The sequence below is a fragment of the Barbatula barbatula genome (assembly GCF_947034865.1).
Source record: "Barbatula barbatula genome assembly, chromosome: 20".
In the NCBI taxonomy this organism is placed as follows: Eukaryota; Metazoa; Chordata; class Actinopteri; order Cypriniformes; family Nemacheilidae; genus Barbatula; species Barbatula barbatula.
The window spans coordinates 19941009-19956479 of NC_136783.1; the positions used below are offsets into that span (position 1 = coordinate 19941009).

The following is a 15471-nucleotide window of genomic DNA, read 5'->3' on the forward strand; positions in this document are numbered from 1 at the left end:
TATTACTATAATATCTCGGCTGTATTATACAGTATTCAACATATTACTTTTTATTTATAGAAGTTCTTCGTATACATTTTATGTTTGCATTTCTGTCCGTTCTTAATGATTACAAGTACATGTAAAATGTGTTTGTTTTTAGAGAATTAGTGAATATCTAGTGTATTTTATCTAGTATTTTGTCAGACTTAGCCCACTTCTAAAAAATGTCTAGAGTTTAGATTCACATACACGTATGCGCACGCACGCACACACGCACATGCACATGCACACGCACACACACACACACACACACACACACACACACACACACACACACAAAAACTGCTATACCTGGTAAAGTCTTAGAAATGCTAGAGGGTGGCGCAAAGTGTAAGCGTTCTGGATCAGCCATTCTGTCTAGCGGCTTGTCAGCAGCTGGTCAGAGAGGTCTGAGTCTTTCATTCTCAGTTTGATTCCTGTTTAAATAAGGTTCAGGCTTGTCGACAAACAATCAAAGAATTGCTCACCAGATAAAAAGAAGCTATTTTCATCCAGTGTATGTTTGTCAACTACATTTTTTAAGGATTCTCAACAATTTTATATGTTTATGTAATATATTAAAATCAAATACGTTGTGCATCCCTGTGTTTACCTGTATTTACAGTACAAAATGAATTAATCTGATTTAAGGCATGTACCGTATAAATCTAAATAGAATTGTAATTCCATTATTCATTGTTCACCAATTAATTATTTTTGTAGATTTTTTTGTAGCTTTATTAACTATTTTTTAACTCTATTAACTCGTTTTCTTACAGTGGAATTTATATTTGTATGGTTAAACTGCATTATGTTTCATCTATTTAACTTTGTGCATGAATTGTAATGCATTGAAAGTCTTCCAAACATTAGATTAATTTAATTATATATAATATATATATATATATATATACCCCAACATTTATATAACGATATTCAATAAAAATGAAAAGGCTAAATACTTAAATACTTATCATCAAGAATAATTTATTGCCTGTTATATCACACTATTTTCAGAGGAAATCATTATTACTTTTTTATTGTCTGCATATACATTTGGTAGCATGCAATTTAATAAATCTTAAGCAGTGGTAGACAATATATCAGTAGTAGTAATACAAATTAACATTTTCATAAATCTGACTGCATGTTTACTGTTATACTAATAAATCTCAAACAATTCTGTTGTCCAGATGTCTGCCCTGCAGCAGAACTCAATGATGAGAAAGGTAAAGAGAACACTTCCAAGTCCCCCTCCAGATGAGACACCTCTACCGATTGTTACACCGGCGATTCCTCAGATATACAGTTCCCCGGGAATGTCCCAGAGGGTCTTACCACGTTCTTCACATGGTGCCATGAAGGCGGGCTTGCTGAGTGAACTAAAAGCTGTGGAACAAGAGTCCTCTAAACTACGAAAACAGCAGGCAGAGTTAGAAGAAGAGGAGAAAGAGATTGATGCCAAACTACGTTGCTTGGAACTGGGAATCCACCAACGCAAGGAGACCCGAGTTAAGGAGCGAGAGCGACGAGAGTTGGTGTACCTGCGATGCATAGGGGATGCACGTGACTACATGTCAGATAGCGAACTAAATAATTTGCGACTAGCTGGGGTAGCAGCAGGAACCTATGAAGAAAATGGAATGTTGACACGCCCAAGTACAACACCTCTTAACCAGTATACTACTGATTTGAATGCAACTAATTACCCCCCAACCTCCTCATATGTCCCATATCAATATCCGCAGTCCCAGCCATCACAACCACCCACTGCACCCTACCAGCAAATTGGGTTCCAACCACCACAATACCCAAACTCCTCACAGCCCCAGCCTGGAACCTTCCAGCCTCATCCTCCTCAGCCTTCGTCTTATCAGAACCAGGCACCATACCCAACTCATGGCTACAGTCAGCCTTCTTATGAGTCTGATATTGGTTTGCAGCAACCCAGTCACCAGGGCTTTCAACCACCCACTGCACCTTTACCCGTCCAGACACTACCTTATCCATCCCAGGGCCTGTCTTACCAACCCCAAGCTGACATGCTTTCTGTCCATCAAAGGCCAAGACAGACCTCGCTAGCTGATCTTGAACAAAAGCTACCCACAAACTATGAGGTTATCAGTAATCCTTCAGTGCCGATAGCCACATCAGCTCAGGAGACAGGATTCAGCGGTGCCTATACCTCACCTCTGAATAATGCTTATGGTCAATACCGCACTTCTGACCAGCCTTTGACTGAGCGGATCCCAAGTCCATCATCAGGATATGTGACCGATGGCGTCTATGCCACCAACCTAGAGCAGAATATCCCCAGAAATTACGTCATGATTGATGATATCAGTGAACTGACAAAGGAGAATATGGGGTCTTCTGACATGTCACGGGGTTATGGAAACGAAAATGGCCCACGTGGGCCAGCATACGGTGATGGGTCTGAGAATATGTATGGAAGAACTACGAGCACCTATCAAAATGCTGTAGACAGCCATGGACATCCAGGTACCACTGTAAGCAGTTCTGGTTACTACTATGATGACTATAAGCATTCTTCTCGCAGCAGTGGTGGAATGGGCAACCAAAAGCACTCTTCTAAAAATCTGGCACCTGCTGTTTCATCTAAGCGTAGCAAGCATAGGAAGCAAGGCATGGAGCAGAAGATCTCCAAGTTCTCACCGATCGAAGAAGCTCGGGATGTTGAGTCTGATCTGGCGTCCTACACCATGACGACATCAACAGGCGGTAGCTGCACCGTGGTATCCAGGACGGGTAGGAAGAACTATGATCAGCAGAAATACTATGGATCAAGAGAGGCATTGGAAGAGGACGATCGTCTCTATGGTTCAGGGCGATCCAGATCAACAGGTTATGGGATGGATAAGATTTCCTCCAGAGATTCAAGTGGCTATCGAAGTAAGTCTTATGAGAGGGACGCCATGGAACGGTCGCAGAGGGGCATGCACAGTCGTGGCGGCCGCCCTTCCATACGTACGCAGAACTCGGAAGAAGAGAGCCCTCTCAGTCCCGTTGGAAAGCCAATGGGTATCGGTCGTGGGTCTGTGCCAGATCCTCATGATGCACGAAACCAGTATGGTTCTAGCCACTCCTTACCAGATGTGCAGGACCACCATATGAGGGATATTCCTAAAAGTCATGTGTATAAGCCGGATGACCCTTACCTTGCCGATGACATGCACTGTGCTGTTTCAGATAGTGAAGGTAACTGGTGCTGAATAACAAACTGCCTGTTAAATGCATCTAACAATCAAACGCCTGCATGCCAAATACCTTGCCTTGAAGGCAGAAGAGAAGTATGAACTGTATGTGAATGCTGTTATCAGTGCATGAAACTATTTCTGCCTTTTTTGCATGAACTGCCTGAATTTATGTTATCTGTTTGAGATTATGTGATACAAGTGTCTCCGTTTTTTTTATTTTGGCTGTTTTATTTTAGTTGCCTTCCATTTTTGGGGGGATTTGGACACTCTATTTTACCTCCTGCATGGCTTCAGTGTGTCCATATTCTGCTCCTTGTACACCATGTAGTACTGACCTTTCACTTAATTTCCCAAAAAGCCTATCATCTGGGTCAGGAGGAGACTGACTGGTTTGAAAAACCACGTGAAGCTCGCTCAAGGCACCACGGGAGCGGAAGTCATTTGTCCTCTGGCAGGAGAAGCAACGTGAAGCACACCTATCATGATTATGACGAGCCTCCCGAGGAAGATCTGTGGCCTCAAGATGAATATGGGAATCAGCGGCATTCGTCCTCATCTCGGGACCACCGTCACCATGGCAACAGCTCAGGAAGGCACTCCTCCTCCCGACATGCCTCAGATGATCCCAGGTCATCACGTTCTTCACGATCCCATCCGAAAGATCCATCGGCTCGCTCAGACAGCCGTGTCAGCTCGTCTTCTTCACAGAAAAGACCCTCCGATCCACGATCTGCCAGTCACCGCGACTCTGGAGAATACTCCCGGGATCCATCCGGACACCATCACAGCTCAAATGGACAACGGGGACAGAGGCAACCGGGTTCTTCTAGGAGGCAGGAGCCGTCTTCAGGATCCAGGCAGCAGCATGGAGAACAGCAAGCATCAACACAGCACGAACATCAACGATCTACAGCAGGCCAGCAAGCATCTGCCAAGCAGACAGGGCCTCAGCCACCTGAGGCAGCACAGCAAGGACAGCAACAATTGGGACAAACAACTCGTACACAGCAGCAGTTACAACAGCCAGCAACCACAATGGGAGCAACTCAGCCCACCACCGCAGTTCCTGGCACAGGAACGGGTACAACTCAGCAGCAAGCTAAGCCAGGTCAGGCTCCAACACAGGCAAGACAACAGCCAGGAGGACCACCCACTGCCCAGCCGGCTGCTGCTATGGTGAGTTTTCATTCAGCTTAGGTATGAAATCTTTTTGAACTTTTTTTGGAACATGACAAACTGTATACAATGTCTGTACAGGCAAAACCAGACACAGCTGCGCCTGCTGCCGCACCAACTCCTGCAGTCGCTATTGGTTCAAAAGCAGCACCCCAGACTGCAAAAATACCACAGGCTCCTGTCACAGGAATCGGTAAGTAAAGCTAAATTGTCTTATTCAAAGCATCTTTTGTTTTCAGCATGATTTGTTTTCAAGGCAATAGCTGATTTTTTTTTACCTGTTCGTGCAATTCAGTGATTGTTTTGGTGAATGTTATCTCTGACAAAAAAATATTATTACTACTCTGTACTGCAAAAAAAAAACAACAGGTTTAAGTCGCTTAGAGGCCTAGCTGAGAAGTCACTCTATATTGTACCATCTCATCTTCCGTTTCACGTTAAAAATACTTTATAGGATGTTTGCACATGACGTCACGACACTGCGTGAATGGAGGGCAGCGAGTGACTTTCTCCATAGGAATTCACCACTATAACAAACTCAAAATACCTGTTTTGCGTCGTTCCTGACTGTTCAAATCGATCAAACCATGAAAGGTGTTTTTATTGTGTATAAAAAGTGTTCATGAAGGGGGAAAATGGAGGATTGATTGAGAAACGGAGATAAATGTGGCTTGTAGTAAGAAGGCCGGATTACTTTCTAAAACGCTTAACATGGTTTAATGTACCTAAACAAGGACTAGGTGAGCAAAAATTTCAAAATTTCTGTAAAACCTTGTCATGAACACTAGCTGCAAAGATCGAGTCCTGATTAAACAGATGAAGTGATAAATCTCGCTTCAAGCGTTTCTCCCCCATAGAAGTCCATTATAATGAAACAGCTTAACGTACCGAAACAACGACCACGTAAAAAACAACCATATTTTGACGAACAACGACCAAATTTCTATTAAACCTTAATTGTTATAAACACTAGCTACTGTTAAAAGAACAAGGACTTATTCCAGGGATAATAATAGTGTCCTGTTAAGCTTGTTCTTCATAGAAGTTAATTATAATGAAACCACATAACGTGGCTCAAGGCAGCGACAAACTGAGAACATAAAACGTTTCTGTTATCATGATTGTGTTTGATATCAGTGATAATCAAATGTATTTATTTAGGTTTTCCGTGGTTGTTGTTTTGACAGAAATTTGGGCTTACCTGTTGTTCAGGTCGTTAAACATTGGTACTTTGAGTTTGTAATAGTGAATTCCTGTGGAGGAAAATCACTTGCTGCTCTCCAGCTGTACATGTGATTGCAAACAACCTATTGGCAAGATTGTGCTTAGGTACAATATTTTCGAAACATTTTCAAAATATATAATATCCCAGATTGCACAGGTACGTCTGTAAGATGTCTGCTAAAGCTCTTGAAAACATCTGCTGTGTAAAAACATCAGATAAACGTCTTAGAAAAAGTATTTCTTTCCCCAGGGTCAAAGGCAACACCCCGACCAGGGGGGATAGGGAGCGCTGCACAGCCGCCTGCAGAAGGGGATAATGTTCTTACAAAGATCCTGCAAGGCGGAGCTGCGGAACAAGCGGGGAAACTGGGAGATGGTATGGAACTGAAATATAAGCAATCAAGATTTTGGCACCAGAGATGGAGGCAGATGTTTTGGAGAATATGTGACATGTCTGGGCTGAGTTTATAAATTAGTTGCCATTAAGCAGATGGTTTTCATCCACAACAGCTTTCAGTACAGCAATCTCAGAGATAGCTCCCATGAGTACCCAGGGTTAATGCAAAATGACCGAGTGCAGACCAACACTTTGATTTTAGCAATTTATCAAATTACGAGTTTACTATTATTTCAGTTTTTTATCATATGGAATGTTGATGCTTGTTTTATAATTGTATTAAATGTATCCTGTATATTTTTCACACAGCTGTATCTGCTCTCGGGAAGAAGTTTACTTCATTTTGGTGATGTGCTAGAAGCAAGGTGAGGTGCATTAACCTGGTGGATAAGACTAGTGCACGTTAAATAAAAAAAATACAATGCATTTGTTACACCGATGATATTTGTTATGTTTTATATGTGGCACTGAGGAAGAGCTGTGTCTCGAAAACGTTTTGCACTTTTCACTGGTTTCTATGGCCTATAATGAAGCATTAAATCAATATTTTTTGTGTAAGGTGTAAGCTCTGCACATAACCGTATATAGGTATTTTCCTTTTCCTTTTCCTTTTGGCCATATGTGTTATATGTAACATACAATGTTGCTGTTTCAGGCGTTTGTTGGGGTTGACTTGAAAGGTTCGAGTTGAAAAAAAACTATGAATTTGTATCTGCCATTCAACATCTTCGGCTGACAGCGGGGTACACCTGAGGACACTGGTGAGTATTTCATTTTGCAGCCTGGTTAACTAATAATATTTAAACCCAAAGAATGCATACGTATTTATTATATTGGTAGATTGAGTTTGCATACCTCAAAGGATGAAAGACCATTTGTAACTGTTATCAGTTTGGTCTCATTGCATTGTAGGAGATTAACCAGTAGAAATTATGTTTCAAGGAGATATTTACATATATTATGCATTTCATAACAAAATGGATTGATGACTCACCAGAGACGGTGTTGGCAGTTGGACAGAATTATCAGGGAACAGATGGAGCAGAATGCCTGTGTCAGCATTCAAGACCCTTTACACAACGGCCTTTTAACAAATCTGTGTGGAATTAGCACAAATAAGATTTCACGAATGCATGATTGAATTCGACTGTATATGCAGGGGAGTGAAAAGAGACGTTGGGAAGAAAGTTTTGCATGTTTATACTGCTCTTCAAGTGAAATTTTCAGATTCCTTCAGGTACTCAAAGATGTCTGTATGAATTCTTAAACCGTATCTATGAATGCACTTGCATTGCAGCACAGAGCAGTAAATAGCAAGCCTAAAGGATGAAGGATTCCATTAAACGTTCCCCCAAAAATATTAATTCAGTCAATATGACTATATGATATACCTTTGTGGAACACTACAGAAGATATTTTGAGAAATGATTTGGTGGTTTATAATTGCAGTCAACGAGGTCCAATGTTGTCTTGTTACCAGTGTTCTTCCAACTCTCTTCTTTTGTGTTCTGCAGAAACATTAATTTCATACAGGTGTGTGTGATGAAAGAATTTTCCTGTTTTCCTGAATTTTCCTTTTAAAAATTCGACATTCACTCTTAGCATAAATTATTCTTTATTTAGTTTTTTTGTAAAAAAAGACATACAGTTTAAAACAGAACTCATTCAGACAGAGCCGTTGTCAAAGAATATATTTTGAGCATAAATGCAGGGCTGTCAACTCTCACGCATTTCTATCTGTATTTCCTCAGCTGTCTAGCAGTGGACCTCAATGTCAAAATAAGGTGCCATTGGCCAATCAAATGTAAGAAGGCGAGAGTTACTGTTTACCGTTGTGGTGACCAATTAAATCAGAGTTAAGGTTCGAGTGCAACGCACAACGTTAGAGGCTAAACATTCAATATTTTAAATTTTTTTAACATTAGAAATGTTGAGCGATAATATTCAGTGATGCAAACTAAAAAACGCTAATTTAAGTGAAAAATATGTCATTTACGTGATTCATGTAATGTTGTTCGCTATTATTAGTGTGACGAGACAAGAGTAACAGAGGTATTTTCAGCATTTTATTAGTGATAAGAATAAATGTGTACATATTTAATCTTTAATGCTTTGACAAGATCTCCCAAGACACGTGTCTACAGCCTTTATCTTATAGGTTGCGTCTCAATTCGAAGGCTGCGTTTGTTGGGCACAAACGTCTTTATTTCAGTAAGGCAACCGTTACATTTCTAGGTAAGAATGAAACTACAATGATTGCGTCTTCAGAGAAACAAGTGTTAATTTTATAATGTAAATTGAAATGAAATGACACAACCTGGATGACCTATGGAGGACGCAGCCTTCGAATTGTGACACAGCTCTTGTCTAGTCTGTGTGCAAAATTTAAAGTGACGGCTCACCTAAAATGAATGAAAGTAATCAAATTATGTTATCAGCTCTTTTGACAATCAAAATACTTTTAATTGCAAGGTTTTTATGTTATTTTACAACTCTCATACAACCTCTCATACTCTTTTACAACCCTCTGTAGTTCTGGACGAAAAACTCACTCCAAGCTGAACTCAAAAGTTGGCAGCAAAAAATAGATTTTTTTCCGTCTTGTCATACACATAAATTATACATTTACATTTAGTCATTTAGCAGACGCTTTTATCCAAAGCAACTTAGAAAGAGTTCAGGGAGCAATAAGCGATATGTCATAAAAGTAAAATAGTAAAATAGGTAAAATAGTAAAATAGGTGCTAATACAAAGTTACTAGTTTCAAGCAAAAGCTAGACCACTACCTGTTGAGAGAAGAGAGAGGGTTAGTGTACTTTTTTCCATTTGTCTGTCAAGTATTCACAGAAGAGATGGGTTTTAAATGGTTTTTTGAAGGTTGTGAGAGATGTGGTAGACCGGACCACGTTAGAATTGTATCCTAGTAAGACATGTGTCCTCAACCACAGTCTTTAGTGATGTTTAGAGATTATCTGACCCTTACCTGAGGCCACACACATCTTACCTTTCATTCTTAACTGTAGGTGAATTAGGCCAGTCCGTGTGAGCTATAATTAGCATGCAGATCTGTGGGCCTGGATTAGCATTAGCATTAGCATCCGGTCAAAGCTTATTCAAGAGTGTGATTCTGATAAATCACGCTAATAATGACTGACTCAAAATTGCACAAGACATGACATGACAATGAATTGTTTTTAAATCAGTAAGGAGATGACGAAGCCTCTATTGCCGCTATTTTGCAGTTGTGTCTCAAATGACATATAGACACCCTGGACGACAAAACCAGTCTTATGGGTCGGTTTTTATAGATTTATAAAAATCATTCGTCTGAAAGCTGAAAGCATCGATGTATGATTTGTTAGGACCGGACAATATTTGGCTGAGACACAACTATTTCAATAATGAGGGTTCAAAACATCAAAATACTGTGAAAATCGCCTTTTAAAGTTTTCCAAATGAAGTCCTTAGCATTGCATATTACTCACAAAAATAACATTTTTATATATTTACGGTAGGGAATAAGAAAATAAAAATCGATCATTTTGACCCATATGTTTTTGGCTACATTGTCAAAATAATACTGTGCTACTTATGACACATATATATATATATATACACATTAAGTATATACTGTACACTCTTCACCCAAAGAATGCAACATGTACTATCTAGTGTATACATTTTAAAAGAAAGTGTTGTCTAAAATTTTCTCCACAGGCAAACTTTGCTCACTCCTCCTGATAGACCTCTTGTCTTGTATTACATAAGCAAAACTACAACTACCTAGTGCATAAAGTGTTCAGCATTTGACTTTTTTTTCTCGGTTGAACAAGTGCATCATCCGAGTACTTGAATTGCACTTATTCTTGTTAGAATTTCCAATGTGGGCACATTACTCAAACTTTTTATACAACAAAATGCTGCAGAACGTTGCATAAGTATGCGATTTGGGACGTACCTTCTGTTTAGTTGTGTATATTGAAACTCAGCCCTGTTGATATTGTTTTTATGTTGATGGTTCCTCTGTGTCGTTACGTAAAATGCCTGCCTGTTTGCAGTTGCATGCTCCAGTCAAGCAAGTCAACAAGAACAACAACCAAACAGTTTGGATAAGGATGTGCTTCTTAGCTTACTTTGCACGTTTCAACATGTTGGTCTTGTATCGTTCTTCTTTGACAACAGCACACTGCACACTTTCTGCGTGTGTATCGACCCCTAGTGTACTAGCACACTTTTCTCGCGCATGTGCTGTTGCACACGGTTGCATGGATGCTAGCGGACCCTCTTGATGACGAAAACTATGTCATGCGGGTGGCCGGACCATACTTGAGGCTTTACCCTACTAAATATGACAGATCTCACTGCATTAAAATATTAGATCCCACAATGCTAAACCTTTTAACTGTTTCCAGTTTGACGAATAAACCGAATGTTAAATCTTGCATTTCGTAAACATGCTACACAGTACATTACTAAAGAATAAAACATTGCATAATTCATACTATGTTAATAAAAAAAACTTTCTGATAACCTTTGATGCCTTTGCTGATTGAAAAACTTTATTTGCTGTAGAGACCATATTGACAGTGCGATTTCTCCTATTGATTCTTCTGCACGCAGTCTGGCTCTCCTCCTGTATCTTGATAACTCTTGATGTCTTTGACTGTCAGTGGGTGTGGTGCATGTGTAGATCCAGAGAAAGGATCTGGGATAAAACGGGTTTAGGGTCTCCTAAAACCAAAGCTAATCCAATTCAACTCTTGGCTTATTGTACAATCCAAATCCTGTTTCATATTGTACATCAAAGTGGTTTGCTAATGCAGCAATAGGGGAAAGTGCGTCAGATGCGCAGCTCGGGAATCCCTAAACCTTTGAGGAGATTCTTTGAGCCGATGCTGAATTGTGTCGATAAATTAATCAGTTTTGCTAAAACCTGAGCCATGCATTTCCGCTTGCCACCTCTATTTGATATGCGGCGTTCTGCTGTAGCTATTTGTGGTGGTGTCAAAATCTTTGTCAAACTAGTTCATTTTTTTGTGTGTGTACAGTATGCATCAGATAGTAATGACTTGTGTTGTTTGTGTGATATATTTATTCTCTAATGCCATCTAGTGTCTAAGAACAGTCTTGTGTATGTAACCCTCATAAAAGATGGTATTATATTTCTTTCTTTCTATTACTTCCCCAGATTTATCATTGAAGTTTTCGAGTATGCATCCACTAAGGGGAATTCCGGTCGACTAGGTGAGGTCTGTTTAAGCAACCAGCACCGGAGGTTAAATCCCTCTTCCGGAGCCTTTCCTTAACTGTCCATGAATCAATTGCAATTCCCAAAACGCCAAACTCAGTGCTCAGGTGTCCCCCCTTGTTCTCTAAGCCACGTGAGGTTGTCTGGCAGCCACAGATCTTAGCTTTCCACAGTTCAAATGAAGACTTACTCCGACGCGTGGACACCAGAATAATGAAGAATGACTATCTACAAAGGCTTGGAAGGAACGATGTTACAACAATGTTTAAAACATGTATGCTCGATTTCTAAGATCTTGACATTCCAATATGGCGATGATTGACCCTCTCTCTATGAATGTTTTTGTTTCTTCTTTAGACTTTTTTCTCACGTGTGTAATGAATGCAAATGTGTAAACCGTGGACATGGAATGCACGCACAAAAAAATCTATATGTATACATATATGAGATATATATATATGAATCCATATCTAGACACCTTTTTCAGAGTCTTTAAGGGTGAAGCCATGTGCACCTTGTGTAAAAAGCTGGTTCTTTAATGTAGAGGTTAAAATAAACTATCAGTCAAGTCCCGAGGTCAGTAATAGGTCAGAATGTTAGTATAGTCGTATCCTTTATTTGTCAACTACTAAGCCATTACTATCCCAGAATTCCCTTTGTTTTCTTCTATTTCATTTGATTAGCTTCATATCAGTTTTGCCTACTTTTCTTTTAACTTAAGAGCCTTACTAATATTTTTTACTTGTATACCTCACAGTTTTTATAAGTTCCATATCATCCTTACTTGATTTATTTTGCACAACTGTACACTGCTGAACATGTACAAATATATCATAATCACTATTGTAATATATTGATTTGTGTATTTATGGGTTTGGTATTTCTTTGTTTAATGTTTGGTATTATTATTATTATTTATACCGTCACATTTTGCTCATCGTTATTGGTAATCTAATGTGTTTTTATATCTATATAAATATGTTTTTTTTCCTTAAAGCAATAGCATGCTAATTCGTACAGAGCACAATAGTTTTGTTGTTAAACGTTTCTCAGTCACAAATCTGCTTTTCCCCGTATCATATACATAGACAGATGAAACGAACTACAACATTACCTTCTCCCACATACTTTCAAATACACATTCTTCAAAAAAAACACATAAACAGCTCCAAACATCCGCTTAGGAAGAGAGTATGAACCGATTTCAAATGTTCTATGCAATAATTCATGTAAAACCATTTCCACTGTAACATCCCTCCCTAATACTGCGTGACGGTGGGTTCCAATACGAATAAGGACGTGTTTGTATTTATCTGTATGTATGAAGATAGCAAATTACTAGTTCTTTTTGTTTTACTGGCATGTTTATGAAACCCGTCGTCTTCCCTTGTTTTCAGGGAATCTGTTGCCAAAGGGTTAACTGTGTGGACTGTTGGTCTTGGACATCCACCATCTCTGTTGCTTGTGGCATGAATCTGCTCAGCTCTCTTTGGCTCTTTGTAGTGTCGTCATCTGGTCTTTGTGTCTGCGGTATGATCAGGTGATAAGTCAGGCTTATGCACTCGTTATTCCATCTCCTTCAACAGAAAATGCCGTGCTCGAGTCATTTCGCTATGGTGTCTGCAAATATCATGTACGTAACTGGTCGTTCTGCGTTTCTCCAATACTCTGTGACTTTGATGAAGAAAACCTACTTGCGAGAAGATAAAAAGTGAATGTCCCTTTACTGGCCCTCGTGTCGTTCCAAACACGAATGACTTTCTTCCGTAACACTCGGAAAAAGTTATTTAGAGCTGAATATCAAAGTTGTTTTGTACAATCAAAGTAGGCTAAATGGTGACCACAGCAGTCAAGTCAACATTCACTTTTATTCTGTGGAAATTGTTTGAACGTTCTGCAACACTTCTCCATAGAGGAAAGATCGACGTTATTAGCAACTTAAGGAAGTATATATGATGATTCAATCCAAAACAGTGCTCTGAAGAACACATGAGAAAACCTGCTAGTGCTTACTGTATGTAGCATGAATTCACCTCCATTCATAAGAAGATCAGGGCATGAACGTTGAAAGCACAAACTGTTCATCACCATGACCAATTCGTCACGAGATTGGTCGGGAAGAGGCAAACCTTTTCCTTTTTGATACTGGAATGCTGTTTAGTCAATCAATGATGAAGAATGTCATCACTGTTATCATGGAGATATTCAATAACAAGTGCATGAGCCAAAGTTGCCACCACAAAAGCCGGCCACAGTGATAGATAGAAATATGCGAAAACAAACATTCACATAAACAGGCATGTGCACGCACACACACACACAGTTACTCAAACACACATACACACTAACTGTTGCTGTAAATACTGACTTTGGTTATTTTGTACAGTGTTTAAATATCATGAGTAAAATGATGGCCGTCTTGTGCAACTACACACCGGCCCTGTTGCCAACCTTTTGTGCTTTTGTGTATAAAAGAATAATGATAATTATTGTTATTATTATGAGGAAAAAACTCACCGTACATGTTGCTGGCTCTCAATGACTGTTGACTACAGAGGAAAAAAGAGACGAATCTGAAAACATTCGATATGTGTAGGGTTCTATACATATTGTCTTTGTTAAAATATTAAGTGGCTTCCCTCATGATTGTTCCAGAAAAGTGGGTTTAGATGAAATAATCATTTGTGTGAATTAAATTGGGACGTAAAAGGCAAAACATGATAAAGGCAACACAGATCCAGATAAACAATCTCACAAGTGATTCACTCACTGTTGTAAGTGCAATGGGATTAATGTGAGTCCAGTATTCATTGTGAAATATTGTGTTTTATTTTAATGTATTCCTGTTTAAAAGATACATTTTGGTGCATCATGTCATGTAATGTGATTATGAAAATATTGAACCTGCAATTTGTTTCCAGACTGGAGAAGAATAAAGACAAAAATGAAAAACGACATGGTCTGGTGTACTGATAACATTTCATCTCTCTCTCTCTAAACTAAGTGTTAAAATCACCCAACAGAAGTTTGACGGCTAAGCGTTAAGGGGCCACAATAGAGCCGTTCAGTCTGTAGTCCTAAAATAATTCCTTGAGATTTTCTAATAATTTATTAGAACGGAGGAAAACAGTCTGTGTATTATTTTAAGAGACTCTAACCCATTTTTGTTTTAGAACAGAGATACATCCATACTCAAATTCTTTAAAGACTTGTTCTTGTGACTTGGGAAGAAAAAGGCCTTCAAAAATCAAAGTGTAGCAACGCGCTAAAACAACTAAAACTATAGTTAATGCATTTCAATAATTTCCACGTTCTCCAGGTGAATTGTGGGATTAGGCCATGAGGCGCTCATGCAGATCTCATGCCAAAGATGCCGAGTGGAACACACCAAATTTTTCTACATGAAAAGTGCGATTACACATCCATATTGCGTGATTTATCCCATCACCTCTCGCTTCAGAAAACAAATCGGTTTCAATATTAGTTTAATGTTTAAAGTCACCATGCAGTCAAACAGGAACATTTTAAGTGTTTCACACAGTGTTGCAGATATTACTATAAATGATTTCTCCGTGCACGCCGTTATTTATTTCAAATTCATTTGCACTTGTTATCTTTAATAAAATCGCATAAGCTCCTCTCTCCCTCAACAAAATCTCGACAGCAACAAAAAAGAGGTAGGACTACGCTGACTGTCCAATGGCCAGGCCCTCCCTGCATGCCCAATTTACAACTAACCAATCATAAGTTGAAGAGCGAAATAAAGCCCCGCCCTACATTTGATCTAATTTCAGAAGGCGTTTCACTCAGATACACATCACTATAGGGAAAAGAAGTTTAATATTGATACAATACAAATAAATCTGACTTGACTATTTAATTAGATATTACATTTAATTTCGTAGTAAAATGTAGTGTGACTATTATGTCTTTTGTAAAACTGCTTTTTATCTCATAATTTGAAACACCCCATTTATTAACGGTTTGCACTTTCAACGTGTGACCCATCGGGTTTGAAATACATAATGTTCACTTGGGATCTTCACACCCACTAGAACACTAGGCCCAGGAAATACGTCATGAAAGTAGTCAAGTGGTCAAGTGCAAAGACCGCAAGTGGGGGTACTTGGACGCATCCTAAATCCTTGGCGTCTTACGAACCCTTTATCCTAACCCACACCCTAAC

At 39.2% G+C, this 15471-nt stretch overlaps 1 protein-coding gene across 1 annotated transcript in view; it reads left to right on the plus strand.

Annotated features, from left to right (window-relative positions):
• bsnb (bassoon (presynaptic cytomatrix protein) b) overlaps positions 1 to 14213 on the plus strand; it is an 84478-nt gene extending 70265 nt beyond the window's left edge. The window contains exons 6-12 of the mRNA XM_079482913.1: positions 1215 to 3240; positions 3598 to 4415; positions 4497 to 4608; positions 5890 to 6015; positions 6346 to 6401; positions 6692 to 6797; positions 11226 to 14213. Coding sequence (XP_079339039.1) covers positions 1215 to 3240; positions 3598 to 4415; positions 4497 to 4608; positions 5890 to 6015; positions 6346 to 6386 — 3123 coding nt within the window. The 3' untranslated portion in view covers positions 6387 to 6401; positions 6692 to 6797; positions 11226 to 14213. The remainder of the gene's footprint in view (positions 1 to 1214; positions 3241 to 3597; positions 4416 to 4496; positions 4609 to 5889; positions 6016 to 6345; positions 6402 to 6691; positions 6798 to 11225) is intronic.
• Positions 14214 to 15471: the final 1258 nt, after the last annotated feature.